General features: G+C 34.7%; 1 protein-coding gene across 1 annotated transcript in view; it reads left to right on the top strand.

Moving 5' to 3' along the window:
* LOC121422381 (ADAM 17-like protease) overlaps positions 1–16,854 on the top strand; it is a 68,517-nt gene that overhangs the window by 49,439 nt on the left and 2,224 nt on the right. The window contains exons 20-22 of the mRNA XM_041617391.1: positions 4,650–4,703; positions 7,304–7,347; positions 16,675–16,722. Of these exons, the coding sequence (XP_041473325.1) occupies positions 4,650–4,703; positions 7,304–7,347; positions 16,675–16,722 (146 nt within the window). The remainder of the gene's footprint in view (positions 1–4,649; positions 4,704–7,303; positions 7,348–16,674; positions 16,723–16,854) is intronic.

Genomic DNA, 16,854 nt, shown 5'->3' with positions numbered 1-16,854 from the left:
CGTTTAAGATCCATTTCAGTTTATTTTGAGACAGATAAAGACTGTATGCTTTGTTACTTCTTGGCAGACAGTATTTTGGAATGGTAGTAATGGCATTGTTGGACAAATCAAGAACGTTTACAGTGTTTATTAACATATTTTGACACTGGTCCCCAAGGTTGATAGAAGAGAGATTTAAAGACCATAGATCTGAGAATTCCAAAATGGTTCCAACAGGATTACTTGTGTTTCTCACAAAGTGCGCACGAAAAGCCAAATTTTCATGAAGTTTTAAGTAGCGTAAATTTGGAATATCTTGAAATATACTCAAGGATGTGTTTGAAAATGGTACAGAAGGAAAATATATGCCCTCTATATCCTGACTTGCTGAAAACAGGTGATTTGAAATGTGTGTTAAAGGATTTTCACCTAAATATATACATTTTAAATCCAGAATGTTTGAGAAAAGACCAGAACGAAGGTGTGTTATACGATTTCTTTCCAGCTTCAATGCAACAACTTTTCTTAAACCAAAGAATGCTGTAGGATATATATCAGCTATGTCATTATCATTCAATTCAAGAAATATTAGTGAGGATGCTGATATGAAAGTGAAGTTGGGTATGGAGACAATATGATTCTTATTCAGGTATAGTCCCACCAAATTGGGAGAAATTTTGATGTTTTTGAAATCAGTCAAGTTGTTGTTGCATGCAAATATATTGGTTCCTGATAGCTCACTTGAATTTGAAGCTCCAAAAGCATTATTATTAACGTTTATATGAAGAGCTGAAGTAGAAACAACATCGGTGATTCTGTTGCCCTCTGCATTGATTTTAACGAGTGTTCTGTCTCCAAAGAGGTGATTCAAGTTTAAATGATATAAAAGGTTGTGACTGATATCAAGGCTTTGAAGGGATTGCAAGTTGGGTGTATTAATCTCCATGAATAAATTAAATGACAAGTCCAAAGTTCTGAGATGGGTTAGAGTCAAGAAGTCTGGGGAGTTGATGGCTCTGAGTCTGTTATGGCTTATATTCAGCTCCTCAAGTGAATAAATAAAATGAAGGAATCTAAGATTGGAAATTTTATTTTTGGCCAGGTTTAATATAGCTAGTCTTGGTGAAGAGTCAAATGTTGAGTTTTCTATAGTGTGAATTATGTTTTCTGATAATTGGAGATTTGTAAGTTCAGGGCAAGTTGGAAGGTTTGATAATACTGATATTCTGTTGTTATCGAGCGTGAGCTCACGAAGTTGAGGAAGGCAAATGAGGGTTTTGTCATCCAAAGATGTGATGGAGTTTGAAGACAGTTGCAGCCACTTTAGGTTTGGCAAATTTCCAAACTTGTTCATGTTCTTAATTTGATTAGAATTCAAATTGATGTATTGTAATTGGTGATGACTATCAATGCCAAAGTTAACATCTTTTATTTTATTGAATGAAGCACATAGATAATACAGGTTAGGATAGGACGAGATTGAAATATTTTGCAGGTCATTCCTATCAACATTAAGAATTCTTAACTTTGTATAATTCCCTCCTTCAAATAATTCAAATCTTGTCAGGCTGTTTTTTCGAAGGAGAAGACTTTGTGGTGTACTGAAGAAAGATTGTGATAATTGAATAATTTCATTGCCCTTTAAATTGATTGTATCTATGTTTGGAATGTTAGTAAAGGCAGGTCTTTGCACAACTCTTATATTGTTTTCTTCTAAAAATATATGCCTGATGTACATCATATTACAGAAGGAAGAGATATCTACAATGTTGTTGTGCCCGAGTTTGATTGTTTCTAGCAAAGGGACACTTGAGAATACATTGTCACGGATGCGTCTTATGTAGTTGAATTCAAGCATAAGTATCTTCAGGCTTTTCATTGTTTGCAGTCTATCCAAATATTCAATATTGTTGTAGTTAATGTTCAGATGTGATATGGCATTTGGATATGCCAACATCATTGTGTGGAGGTCATTGATAGCATTTCCCTTCAAATTCAAAATTGATAATTTGAATGGAATTTTTGGTGGATTTGTGAGTTTATTGTATGCCAGTTCAAGTTCTGTAAGGTGTGTTTTATTCTGAAGTGTTTGATGATGCCAATCTGTCAGAGAGTTCCGCATGACAGATATTTGTAGAATGATGGGTAACGAACCAAGGTATGGAATGCTCTGAAGGAAGTTAGAGTGAAGTTCTATGAGCATAAGTTCTCCTGTATCATCAAAGACTTGCTTCTCAATGTAGCGTAGGTGGTTATGGGACAGAAGAAGTTCCCTCAATCTGTTTTGGCATGGGAAGGACTCTCTGTTTAGCGTGGTGATGAAGTTCCTGCGCAAGTTGAGTACACCAACATGACACGGGAGATCCTTTGGAACATCTTCTAGATAATGATCTGTACATGTCATTTTAAAATTCACACCCTGCTGCTCACAGTGACACATATCTTGACATTGTGAATTAGAGCCCCTTCCATGAACAGTTGCTAGTAGTAGGAATATGAAGATATACATTGTTGTTCTGAGAGAAGGAATATCCAGGTTGAAAAAACTTTCAGTATTAGATTGCAATGATAGGGACCATCTTCTTTCTCATGTGGAAATGATCGAGTCAAGCACACAATTATCAACAAAGGGTAATCCAACTTTCTTGAAGTACATGTACACTGTATTGTATTACTTGTATCTATCCATGAAGAGCACTGCTTATGGGCAAGACTTGCCTAGATCATATGCATTGTCAAGAGAGTACCAGTTAGAGAATACTGAGACTAATGATAGTGAATGTGACTTATAAAGTGCCAGATCCACTCTGTAGAGAGCTCGAGTTGTATATCAGGTGAACAGAAAAGTTGTCAGAATACTTTTGAAAGACTCGACAGATACAGTTTTCATGTGCATACAAGAAGAATATTAAAAGCAAATGATATTGATTAGAGCAAGCAAGAATTAGACAACAAACAGAGCTCTATTGGAGGTCATCCACTAGACATGATCACCCAGCCAAAAAAATAGTGATAATGATCATTATAAAAATGAGGAAAGCAATGCTTCTCTGTTTAAGGTTGTAATTAGCTCTGGGAAAGAGTAATCCAGAATTTATGCCTCTAGCATTTCAAAGTGTTAATTTTCTAATTGCAGGAGATGAATGCTTTTTAGTATATTGATTGAATGTTCTTCCGCAAAAATGCATTGTAAATAATAATGATGGCTTTAACATAACGCTTTATGAATCTACAATTGCTCAAAGCGCTTCTCAATTACATCACTGAGGGAAGCCTGCTTTAATGTTCATATCTACGAGAAATACTCGTCAGGATATGACAAAAGTGACATTGGCGGGTGATTAATTTGCTTGGAGGAAATTCTGATTACCCGGTACCATCAGAGCATGATCGGTTCATCACGGATGGATATTTGATAGATTTTTTTTCAAATTTTGAAGGCTTGTAACAAATTAAGAATAAGATGAACAAGGTTTGTTTGTGTTTTATAGTTAAAGGTACTAGGACAAAGTACATGTATACTGCATGATTAAAAAAGTTGGTTGCCATGGTTACCTACAAATATTAAATTCTAAACCAATATCTAACTTCTGAGAGAATCACAAATATTTGTCATCATGGATGGACATCACGGACGGACACAGTTAACCCACATCAGGAGGACCTTGTAAGAAGTTTTTTTTTTTTTTTTTGAGGAGGGGGGTGGGGAACAAATGCGAACATCTTGATGAATTGTTCATTTCTGAATATGATTGAACAGTGTTGGTTGCACAATCAAATTGCTGCAAGTTGAACTAACTTGATTGAAATGGTAGCATGCTAGACTTTTATCTCAACTTAAGATTGCTTAATACCCCTTTTCCACTAAGGCCAGGACAGCGTCAAGACAAGGCGCAGAATGTAATAATTGCAATCCGCGATATATATATATAAGACTATTGAGCAAGTTATGTATCTCATAGATTAGGGAATGCGAGCACAAAGCGTGAGCTAAATTTTAACATAGTGACATGAAAATTCCCCCCCCCCCCTTTTCTAATTCACTTGTCTTTCTCCTCTTATTTTTCCTCTTCATTTTCTCTTCTCTTTTCCCTCTTTCCATTTTGTTCTTTTTTTGCTCGTGAAAACAAGCATTTCTGCGCAAACAGATTTCAGCGAGCTTTACAAAAATGGACAGTGCTCTCTCAAGTTAACATTCTGTCAAAACTTTTACTTTCATTTGATAGATGATACCCAAATCCAAGATTATATTTTTTAATTCCTAGAGCTTTTTTAAAGTGTAAACTTTTTTTTGATATGCGCTGTATAATATCATTTCCATTGGATTCATGAGATGCAATATTTTGCCACATCAAAGGCTTCCTCTATATTTATGAAAAAGAATGAACTGCGAGTACAAGAACTATCATTATCGAGATCTATTGATCTAAATTATTAAGGTAGGATATAAAACAAATATACCAGGCCTTTTTTTGTTGTAAGTACAGTATAGAGGGAATTGTTCAACCCTGGCAAAATCATGCAAGTCCAACCTCGGATGAATAATTCCCGCTATACTTACTCCAAGCCTGATTTATTTGTATGTTTTTTTCGTGGGAGTTTTATTTTAGTGGATTTCGCAAATTTATCATTTCATTTTGTGAGATCCATGTCATCTTCTTTTGTTGCAGGACAAGAAAAGGGCTAACGAGATCAAGCAGATTGACACATGGTTACACCCAGCGGTAAGTCCTCATAATTTATTCGTCTCCCTTGATCAAGCATATACATTCAGCGCAAAATAAAAATAAAAATTGATGGACCAAGAGTCAATAAATTTGACAAGACAGCTTTGATTTGTTACACACAAAGAAAATGTCTCATTCTACTTTTATCACTGGGGAAAATTTTTTATCCCCAGTATTTCATTATCGTTTATTTTACTTCCCTCTTTTGTTTCAAAATTTGTGTCCTGGATTTTCTGTGTTCTAATGATTTCATCGCATTGATTTAATTTAATTAATTTAATTTAATTTACTGTTTATGTCCGTCTGTTACCAGTCGTGATGATCATTTTACTTCTTCAGTTATTGCCCAATGCTGACAAGAATGGGCACACACATAAGTCAAGGAGATAAAGTTATATTTTCCCAGGATTCAAAAGGGTGCTGTTGGACTGTTTTTGATATGTGCTGTAGTGTCTGCCATCTTCATTCCGAAGATTATCAACTTAATTTGCATGCAGCTGTCAATCATCAGCCAGTCGCGTAGCACATGCGCATTACATATACGTTGCACTGCTTTTGGCTACATCGGAGCTGGCAGGAACATCTGCTGACACCACTTCTCTCAGCAGAAGGAGATAGAGCCAATTTGCCAGGATCTTCAAATTGAGAATTCTTGAGAAGCATTGTATAATGTTGGTTTTTAATGGGCAACTGGTGCTATTTGCAGTGCTTATGTCGGGGAGAAATCTTATAGAATCAAGTACTAGTACTTCATCAGTTTCTTCTCAATGTTCATTGGTCCTGGCACCCCTAAAACAGGACACTTATAGGGTGACACGACATGCTTCCGCGAGATTTGCTCCGGTCTTAACATCTCAGAGGGCATAAGGTTAGAGTTAATATTGTAATATAGTTTTTTTAATTCAGAATTATGCCCAGATTGGGATTAGGGTTCATTGTATCCCCCGAACAGAGTTCGGAGGATACTATGGTTTTGGCCTCGTCGCTCCGCGTCCGCCGCCGAGATTTCCCTGTGAGCGCTCTATCAGCTGCATTTCTTCTCTGATCGTCTTCAAATTTGGCATGAAGGTTGAGTATGGTATAGCGAAGAAGCCTATTGATTTTGGTGTGGGCGGAGGTCACATGGTAAGGTCAAAGGTCATTTTCAGGTCAACATTAAAGTTTACATGCAAAACTCTCTTATGACACCTAACTCTGTAACTGTAAGTCACTTTCTACTAAACTTGGATGATAGATGGACTTGGGGGACCTGCATGTTATGCTGCAGTCAGAGGTCACATAAGGTCAAAGGTCATTTTCAGGTCAACATTAAAGTTTACATGCGAGACTCTCTTATGACACCTAACTCCACAACTGTAAGTCTTTTTTCAACCAAACTTGGATGATAGATGGACTTGGGGGACCTGCATGTTATGCTGCAGTCAGAGGTCACATGGTAAGGTCAAAGGTCATTTTCAGGTCAACATTAAAGCTTACATGCAAGACTCTCTTATGACACCTAACTCTGCAACCGTGACTCACTTTTCAACCAAACTTGGATGATAGATGGACTTTGGGGACCTGCATGTTATGCTGCAGTCAGAGGTCACATGGTAAGGTCAAAGGTCATTTTCAGGTCAAATTTAAAGTTAACATGTAAGACTCTCTTTCTCCACAACCATAAGTCACTTTTCAACCACACTTGGATGGTAGATGGACTTGGGGGACCTGCATACTAGGGTCATTGTCGCCATGATAATTGTATTTTTTGTCAAATTTCTGTGTGAGCTCTATATATCGCAATGACGGATGACGCATTGGGTTCGGGAGATACATGTGCTCGGCTGCACGACCCGCCGAGCATCTCTACATTATTTTGGAGTTTATATTTTATGTTTGGCTTCACGTGCCAATGTTATATCGGAGGAATTGTCGCCGGAGCAAATGTCGTGGAACCCACTTATAGATCAGATGTAAATAACCAGTGTGTTGGCTCAGTTGGTAGAGCATCCACTTCACAACTGGAAGGTCTTGCAAAGCAAACACCTGTCCTCGTATATATAAATATTAAGATATAAGACTTAGCGCATCCACATTGGTCTATGCATTATGATTTACCAGACTTCTTTTCGTTATAGCGTTTGGCATTTCTTTCCATGATAGCAGTATACTATAGCAATGAATGAGGGGAAATTGCTATGTACAATACATTTTCCTCACCTACATGTAAGGCTGAAATGAGAGATGTGGATATTGATCACAAATTTAGTGACTTTTATCAAGACCATTTCCCTCATTGCAACAAGTCTGCTGTGCAAACCCTTCACTCGGGTTAAGGGTCTGATTGTGCAGCCTACTCATGCCTTGTGTATTGAAACAGCAAGTCTTGTACATGTATGCGCTAGTCTTTGCATGGAGACACACTTGCTGATCAAAGTTTCAATCAGGGTCTGTGCCTGCAGACTACATTGTAACCACCATAATCATTCCAAGAATCATTAACATCTTCATCATTATCATCATCATCATCATTGCCATCATTATAATCCTCAACACCCACCACCACCGTCAGTGTTCACATCACTGTACTATTAATAACTCATTTTTTTCTTCCACAGAACCAAGAACGGATATTACCAGAGGACAAGCCTCGTGTTAGAAGGTACAAACCCCCTTCAGAATTTATGGAGAAAGAGACTGTGCTTTGACCTGTTCCACCGTGCATCTTGCTTTTGTTTTTATTTATTATTAACTCTGCTCGTATTTATTTTAAGGGATGGGGCAATGGCAATTATGGTTTGAAGTGCCAATGTTGTGGAGCTCTATTTTACATTTATGGCCAAATTGTAGAATATTTTCATTTGGTTGAGTTTCGGGACAACAGTATTAACCCAATGAAGCACTCTCATTTGTTCTTAAAACTATTTTGTCCATGTGTTTTTAATAAGTGTACATATATACTAATTCATTAAATAAATCATCAACATTATTTCACAGCTATAATCAATTTTGTTTTATGTTATCAATTCTAATTGAATCACAATAATAAAGTGAATGTTCGGTAATCGGCAAGCTGTCTATTCCCTTTGACTACATCATTTGTGAATTGATGCCAAGAACATTATCCATTCCCTCTCCCCCTCCTTTCTTTGGCATTCTTTGGCATAATTAAGCCAAATCAATTGGAAAAACATTGAAAGAGAAAAAAAGTCTTCCTTCAAGCCAAAATTATTTGTCCACTCTGCAATGCAAGATTACTTGACAATTTTTCAAATTATGACCTTCAGATACAAAATGATCCATCTCATAAAATTCTTTTGAGTAATTACTTCATATCTAGGGAAGATTTATTGGCACTTGTTTTTGTGTTTGTAACATGCCTTTTATATACAGGCACAGATTGGGGGGAAGGGGGGTGTTATATTATTCCTTAATAATGAGGCATTTGCATGGCTGTATTGCTATGAAAATAATAAAATCTTCGACTGGTATTTTTTTGTAAAAAGAGTAGGAAATTAACAACAATTCTAGATGTTTGGGAGTTTGAGGCCCTGTTTCACATAGATTTGTAGTCAATTGTAAATTTCAAACATCAATTATGATTGGTTGACACTGGGACGTTGAACAAACTGTATAAATGCAATCCTAAATATTATTGGCTATTCTGTAGAGGTTTTATGGCTCAGTGGATAGTCTCTGGACTTTGAACTGCAAGGTCCTGGGTTCGAATCCCACCATGGCAATCGTGTCCTTTGGCAATGCATTTATATTCATTTATTTATCACTCTCCACACAGGTTAAGTAAATGGGTTTCCAGTAGAAAGGATGATCAAGCACCCGATCAGGGTAGCTGTGCTAAATAGTATACAGTGCTTAGAAACAGTGTATCAAGCGCTATATAGATTTTGCATATTATTGTTTTTGTAAGATTGTGATTACTGTCTTCTTTCTTGTGACAGAGCCTAGGCCATTCAAAAATATCTTGACAGCTTTGATCGCTAGTTAAAACTATGCACGTTTGTTATGTTTGCATTTTACTCTTGCATGTTGAAGGACTACTACCTAGATAGTTTTATTGTCAACATTTTATCATTTTCATAATGCAAAGGACTGTGAACTTTTTTTTTAAAGTGGTACGAGCTTAAGATGTTTGTTCATGTAGAAACCTATAGTTACAATAGACTAATAAAATACCACCAAAATTACAGCAGGAATATGAAAGCAGAACATAATAGATTGCTTTGTGCTCTATCGTGTTACCTGCAATTACAAAGTTTGCTTCCAGGGGGGCGTTTCATCAATATTTTTGTGTGACAAGTTGTCAGATCTGACAACTTTCCTGGATTCTGATTGGTTGAGAAGCACTGTTACTATAGTAACTGTCGAATAAAACAGGACTTGTCGGATAAAACGTCTGACAAGTCCTTTCATGAAACGCTCCCCTGGTCTCGCAACAAATTATTCCAAGATTTTTGTTTCATCTGTTGCTTTCATCACTAGCATGACAAGGATGTTTTCAGAAGGATCAGCATGATTTTGATAGTTTGCATTTGCAGGTACAAGAAAACTTGTACTGTATATCTTGCAGTTTATACTGTGTGTCCCAGTAAGACACAACCAAATATCATTATATTACATTCATAAAATTTGATAAATGTTGCATATTTCTTGCCCTCTTTTTAATACTGGTTAAACCAAATCATGTGATGAATGAGGATATTCCGAAGTTAGGGTACCAAGAAAGTCATTTGATTGGTGATATTTACATGTAGATTTTAGAAATCAAATAACATTATAGAGGGTTTCCTTTCTTACCCTTCTTTATGAATATGTCCATCAGGTGAAACTAGCAAGGATTAGCAAAGCTCTATCCTCTGCTTGCATATATCCATGATATCATTAAGCAACTTTGTTTTTACCGTCTGCATGCTGTAACGTCAACTGCAGTTCGTAAAGACTCTATGCCTTCCTGTTTGTCAACAGAGTGGTGTGGCGACTGAAAATGAAAATCCAAACTCTTGTTTGCTTACATGATGTAACAGGCAGTTATCTGTTTGTTTGTTTTTTAAATTACAGAAATGCATGAACCAATGAAAGCAAACATGCTTTGTTATTCCTACATCATTTACTCCTCTACTTACATTTAGATTTGTCGTAAAGGGTAGATGATGAACTTTACGAAAATGTTATTTTGTATTTGTAATTTAGATACCAACGCCAAGTGGACTTTGGCTACATGTACCTACTTTCCTAATGTTCACACTCATTCGTGAATTCAGTTGCATCAGTTAGAATAAGAGGACTGATGTGTTTAATTTATGAACATGCAACAATTAACAATTATCATTCAGGGGCCGATGAACCCCCATTTTTTCCCCCAAAACAATGTCCCATAATACAAAGGTTAGCAATTAATCGTACGCTTGATTTTCACGATTTATTGCACATTGTAGTTAATGCAATTAATCTTTTTAAAAAAAGTTTAGCGATGATAGCTAAGCTTATTATGGGCCACTGAGTGTGATCTATGCATGGTTAGCACCCCCCCCCCCTTCAAAATTGCCCCACGGCCCCTGCAATTATGATAAAGTTACATGCATGATGAAACTTAGTAATGCCTTGCTTGGTTTTTCTGGGACACTCCACAGATACAATACATGACAACAAATATAAGGAGTAGCAAATCTTTAACATCTATCAGACAATACCTTAAACTTAAATACAGTAACTTTTTATCAAATGGAGCCATGTTTTAATTTAAAAAACTGCTGCATGTAATTTAATATTTTCATTTGACATTGGTACAACCTGATGTTATTGTTTTAAAAATACATACAAATCTTACAAAGGATGTAAAATATAAAAATGGAGATAATGCATACCTCCTTGACCTTTGTTTGTGGCATGTGAGATTTGATCATTGAATCAATCAAGTACTAAAGGAGGTTAAAACTAAATAATTATCTCTTCATAAGTCATTCCTTGCCATGTATAAACATAAAGTTTTTGCAGTGATCATGATTTTGCCAGATTAATCCATTTATTGCAAAAGTGCCAGTTTTGTATTTTTGATAGAGCTCTCTAAAAGTATTTACAGGGCAATCAACCTGGTATTTATATTATTTTTTGTGAAGGAGAAACATAGGAATAACGGAATGGGGAATGTTTGAAAGAAATCATACCAAGAAAGAAATGGCTTTGTCAAACATTAGATCACTTTATCTCAAGAGAGCATATTTTTAGATCTTTCGTAGAAGAAAGACATTATCTGGAGTGAACTTATGATACTCCAGCTATTCTGTGTCTTGGAGGAAACGGAGGGATTTTCCTTTGCTAACAATGAAAGTCACAATACATGACGCAGCCAATACGAAATCCCAATTTAAAACATTCTGTTTTAAAAATCATATATTTCTTAAAGTTAGTCAGATTTTGTTCAAACTTTTGCCTTTCTAATTCTCTATTTGTCCTTTTTACTTTATTCATCTTAAACCATTTTCTAACTTTGTAAAGTTTTTCATTGCTCTATTTTGCTTGAGATTCAATTATTCATTTAACACGGTAGCATATTGTTGTTTTTCACATCCAGAGAATTTTTATATTAGCCCCAACATACATGTATTCATGTTATTTTTGCATACATAAATATTTTGCATTACCACACTGTTAAAAATAATTTAAACAACGCTGTTTATATGTGAATCGCATAGTACTTGTTCAAGTAGTTTAAACAAGTGTTTAAAACTTAAACAACCATGCTAAATTGATTGATGATTAAATTAATATTTGAATTTAAAGTTTGTTGTTTAAGATTTAAGACTGGTTAAAAATGTTTAAGTAACTACTCTGCAACTCGCACAGTAAACAGCGTTGTTTAAATCATTTTTAACAGTGCAGATTGAACAAAAATGTTATCATTGATATGCAGTTCTCGTAATAAACTTACTTCATTATTATTATTTATATAGGAACATTCCAATTTGCAAGGGATAAAATGTAAGCAATGTGAACTTGTAGAAGCATAACGTTTGATACGAATGAATACTAACAAATTTAGATTTTTATTGTAATATGAATTAACAAAAATTTGAATAATGATAATACATGTAGATCAACAGGAGGGTGATGATGAAACATAGGTACTTGTTCTTTCTACTTATATTGAAAGGAAACTAAATAAGGCTTCATGTAATTTTTTTTTAATAATATATTTTTTATCAATTGTGAATTATGTACAGAAATACTACCACCCAGCTTCCTTATTCCTCTTATTTACATTATAATCACAATTTTGAATTGATCTATTTTGAGATATGAATTGTTTTAATTAGATTGTGTATATTCACCATGTTTCCTCTCACAGTTTTACCAACAGTAAATTATTGTGTAAATGATAGATGTTGTACATGTATTTATTACGATGTATAAATGAACTTGTGTTTAGTTTAGAAGTTTTTTATGCACATCCTGGGACCAATTACAGCATTGATTTAAGATCATGCTAATTGAGCTATGCTGGATGAATTAAATATTCAGTATCCCGTGTAAAAAGTTCTGAAAAGAATTATTTATTGTATTTTGCAAGGTTTCTACAGATAATCATGTGATTATGGTGCAAAACAAAGAAATTATACTAAAACTAAAAATGAGAACAAATATTTTGTCTTTATGTCTTGCTCATTTTTATTTCTAATGTTGGTGCTATATATATGTCATATTGATGACAAAATCAGGAAAAAGTGAGATAAATCTACAATTCTTAAGTTTAGCTGAAACCATTCTAAGAAAAAGTGAGTTTTGGGTATTGTTATTATAATTTTGAGATGTAGCATGCAAGCAGCTCCCCATGTCATACTGTATGGCATGAATTGTGTTGAATGACTTTTTTAAAAAGAAAAACGATAACTGTTTATGTGCTCCATATGTTTTCATATACAAGTCTTTATTTAAAAAAAGTATATTCAATTATCAATACATGTACCATGAATGATCAAATAAAGGCAATTTATGGAAATTATATTGCATATGTTATGGAGGGGGCTTGGGGTTTTATATTCATGTAGTTTTAGGCAGATTTTTCTTTTAAGTGCTAATATCAAGTAAACTATCTTCAAAATATGTAACTATAATACTTTGTCCTACTGCTTTCCAAAACGTAATTTTTACTAATATCTATAAGAATGAAATCAAATACCATTTGGTGGCATAGTATAGCCTTCATTTACCATGAAATATTTTTGATATTATGCAGCATTTGGATCCAAACACTTCTTTTTTGTCCTACTTGTACTATACGCTACGTACACTCTCCCTTCCATGAAAGCTGACCGCATTCATGTACATGTAGGCTTATCAAATCAATGGATATAAAACGATCCTGGAAAACGATGTTGCATTTTTATTTATTTATTCATTTTATTTATTTCAGTTCTATTTACGCAGGGTAGCCCTTTCAGTTATAAAACTGATTTACAAAGAGACCCTACATTCCGCATGTTGAACACATATGGGACAAAAGAGACAAAGTTTATTTCCAAGTATTCTCCAAATTTTCGACGCAAACATCACATTTTCGTGAGCTTCAAAAAGAAAGGAAAGAAGAGTAAAAGGAGGAAAAGAAAAAGCGAAAGGAGAAAAGGGAAGAAAGGAAAAGCTTCGTTGTTTTTCCCCTTTTTTTTGTTGGTCAAAAGAATAAAAAACCTAAACGAAATGTTGATCTTCTCTCTTTATACAAATTTTGCTTCTGCGCTCGCGTGCACTTACCGCCCCCTCCAAAATTAATTCCTGGCTACGCGGTTACTATAATGGCTATATGGGAGTGGTACATCTTTCCTTTTACCCTTTAGGATGCACAGAGTTGTTTTCCAGTGACAGATCTTCAACCGGTAAGATAACGCAGACCTAAAGTTCCCTTGATGTGTCATTGTTGATAAATGCATGTTTGTATGATATTGCATGAGTGTGCATTATGAAAAAAAAAACATGACAGGGTGTTTGAATCCATCAGAAAAAACGCTCTCACATTTTGTATATTGATATTATGATTATCATTTTATTCGACATAATCAAACAACATTGAACAAAGAATCGAACAATATTGGCTTGTTTAAATCATCATTCAGAACTTTAATAATATTCCAAGCAATCAATGCTGAACTCAATTGGCAAGATTGACATAAGCTCCTAAACTTGTATTCGACATCATTTTGCCCCTCCCACTTTCCTATAGTCCACAATCCCATTGCCTCTCCTCACTTCGTTTCTGTCTTCTCTGTCCCATCACTTCAAGAGACACAGTTAATTGTATGATTGATGGTTATATTTATATCAGTAGTATATGATTATAATGTGCAATGCTGTGTGGTTACTGTACCCAGTGTTTGCCAGCAACCTTGGCTTATACGTGATTGTTTTTCTTTTCTTTGATTCTTTCTCTTTCTTTCTTTTTCTTTCTTTCTTTCTTTTTCTTTCTTTCTTTTTTTTCTTTCCTTCCTCTTTCTTTCTTTCTTTCTTTCTTTCTTTCTTCCTTCCTTCCCTCCTTCCTTTCAACTATTTGTTTTTATTATATCTATATATTTTCCCAGTGTCGCAGTTTCATGAAAAATTTACTTTGATGATTTCGATTAACATTTTTGCCTGATGTTAAGGCGGTAAAAATGATGGTTTTTACAATATTACTTAAGACTGTACAGGTCAGCTCCAATTTAGTTTAATAGCAAATTGAATGTTAATCTGACAGTGATATAGTGTGTATAAAATAAAGTAATCAAAATTTACAGTACATGAATTATATACCACAGTCAGACATTGCATTATGCACTTGCATAATAATTATGTCGACTTTGGATGAAGTCGAGTAATCGCCCTATCTTTGAGACCAGGGCAGGGGAGTGTTTCATCAACACTTTTCGTCTGACAAGTTGTCACATCTGACAACTTTCATTGATTTTTGTTGGCTTAAAAGCACAGTTACAATACCAATATGTTAACTGTCAGATAAAACAGTGTAAAATGGGACTTGTCTGATAAAACGCCTGGTAGCCTAAATCCTGCATGAAATGCTTCCCTGTGTCTCGTTGCAGAAAGAATTGCGTCCAAACTTAACTCATATTATAATCAAGCCCCGGAATCAAGCGTAAGTCTCTAATACACAAATTTCATTGGTTGAAAATCGAATTGTGTTTGATTTAAAGGTCAAGTCCACCACAGAAAAAGTTGTTTTAAATCAACAGAGGAAAAAAAACAGACAAGCATAATGCTGAAAATTTCATCAAAATCGGATGCCGGTAAAATAAGAAAGTTATGACATTTTGAAATTTCGCTTATTTTTCATAAAATAGTTATATGCACAATTTACCCACATGCATATGAGAGAATCGATGATGTCCTTCACTCACTATTTCTTTTGTTTTTTATTGTTTGAATTATACAATATTTCAATTTTTACAGATTTGACAATAACGACCAACTTGACTGAACAATATAATGTTAAGCGATGGTAACTCCACATGTTCAGTGAGAAATAAAACTTTATTTCACAGGACAATGAGGAGAAAATTAGAATATTTCATATTTCAAATAATTAAATACAAAAGAAAAAGTGAGTGAGTGATGCCATCAGTACCCTCATTTGCATACTGACCAGGATGTGCATATTACTATTATGTGAAATTAGGTGAAACCTAAAAATATCATAACTTTCTTATTTTACATCCGATTTTGATGAAATATTCAGTGTTATCCTCGTTGGATTTTTCTCTTTTTAATCAAATCAACTTTTTGTTGGGTTGGACTTGTCCTTTAAGGAATTCCGTTTGATAGCGACTCTTTCTGCAATTGGGTTCTCTGATCATACACGTGTTAATGCCACCGCACATACGACTGGTCCACCATCCGATTTCGGGGGGGGGTCGCATTTTCCTATTTTTTCTGAAAAATAATGATGTGAATAGAGAGTATATTTTACATTTGAGGTTCAAATTAACTGGAAGAATATACTAATACAACAGTTTTAGATAATTGCAGCCTTTAATTCAGAGTAATAAGGCCATATAGTTTCAAATCGTACGATTGCTATGACGTCATTACGACTAGATATTCGCTTTTGTTCTAATTGGGATGATAGGATAGTAACAGATTCAAACATAGGCATTCGTACGATGTATAAATATTGTACTGAAAGATATTCCATGTATCACTATTAGAATCAGATTCTAGTAAGTTCATTCCAAAATCTTGTCGCAGACCAATCGTAACTTGTGCGATGGCCTTTGTATAGAATAAAAAGTGATTTTTTAAGTCGTACCGATTTATGTGACCCCAAGACTAGATTTAGGCAAAGTTTCATTCTGCATTACAATTCTAATGAGCGCTCCAAATTTGAAATACCTTCATTTTTATACCTCTGTATTATATATGAAAAAAAATATTCATTCCGAATATATGTCACGGTTTCACTTTAGGTAAAATACCATTTTATGTCTGGAATGAACAAAGTAGAGCACTTTTTAAACAACACCAGTTTTTTTTTTCAATCTTCAGGATGTAATTTTAGCACCGATTGTGTCACTCTTTACACATTTGTTTTGCAATATTGTCACCTTTTATAAGTAAGGCTCGATCCATTTCGCTCTGATTTGCACCATTAATTTTAGTTCGAGAAGTAGTATTTTTGTTTGGACCTATCTAGGTCCTCCTACTGCGAAACGAAAACTTGTAGGCCTAACTACTTTTCGAGTTAATACGGACGTATAACCTCTTGCAAGCTTATTTCATGTGTGTTCAATTTTACATCAGCTTGTGTTTATCCCTTCTTTTGTTTTGTTTTGTTCGTTTTTGTTTTTTCATAATTTGAATTTATAAAGTTTACTTTATCACGTGGTCATCAGTCCACTAGTGGTGCTGAGGTTGGAAACTCCTATCCCCTGGCGGAATAAACCATGACATCGTTAATACGAAACATTTTTCACTTTATTCTTGTCTCATATAGAAGCCTGCAGGTGATGTTAGAGAGCTATGAAGGCAGAGATACGGAACAGTAAGTAGATTGGAATTTTATCAAAAGATTTCAACATTAAATTTATTTATATTGGGACTCTGTGTTCATCCTAAAAGCCTACACTAAAATCTGCCGAAGGAAAGAAGGTATATAAAGGAAGGAAGAAAGAAA

Source organism: Lytechinus variegatus, chromosome 1 (assembly GCF_018143015.1).
Source record: "Lytechinus variegatus isolate NC3 chromosome 1, Lvar_3.0, whole genome shotgun sequence".
Classification (NCBI taxonomy): Eukaryota; Metazoa; Echinodermata; class Echinoidea; order Temnopleuroida; family Toxopneustidae; genus Lytechinus; species Lytechinus variegatus.
Note: the sequence above shows the minus strand (reverse complement) of the source record. Positions and strands in the feature narration are given on the sequence as shown.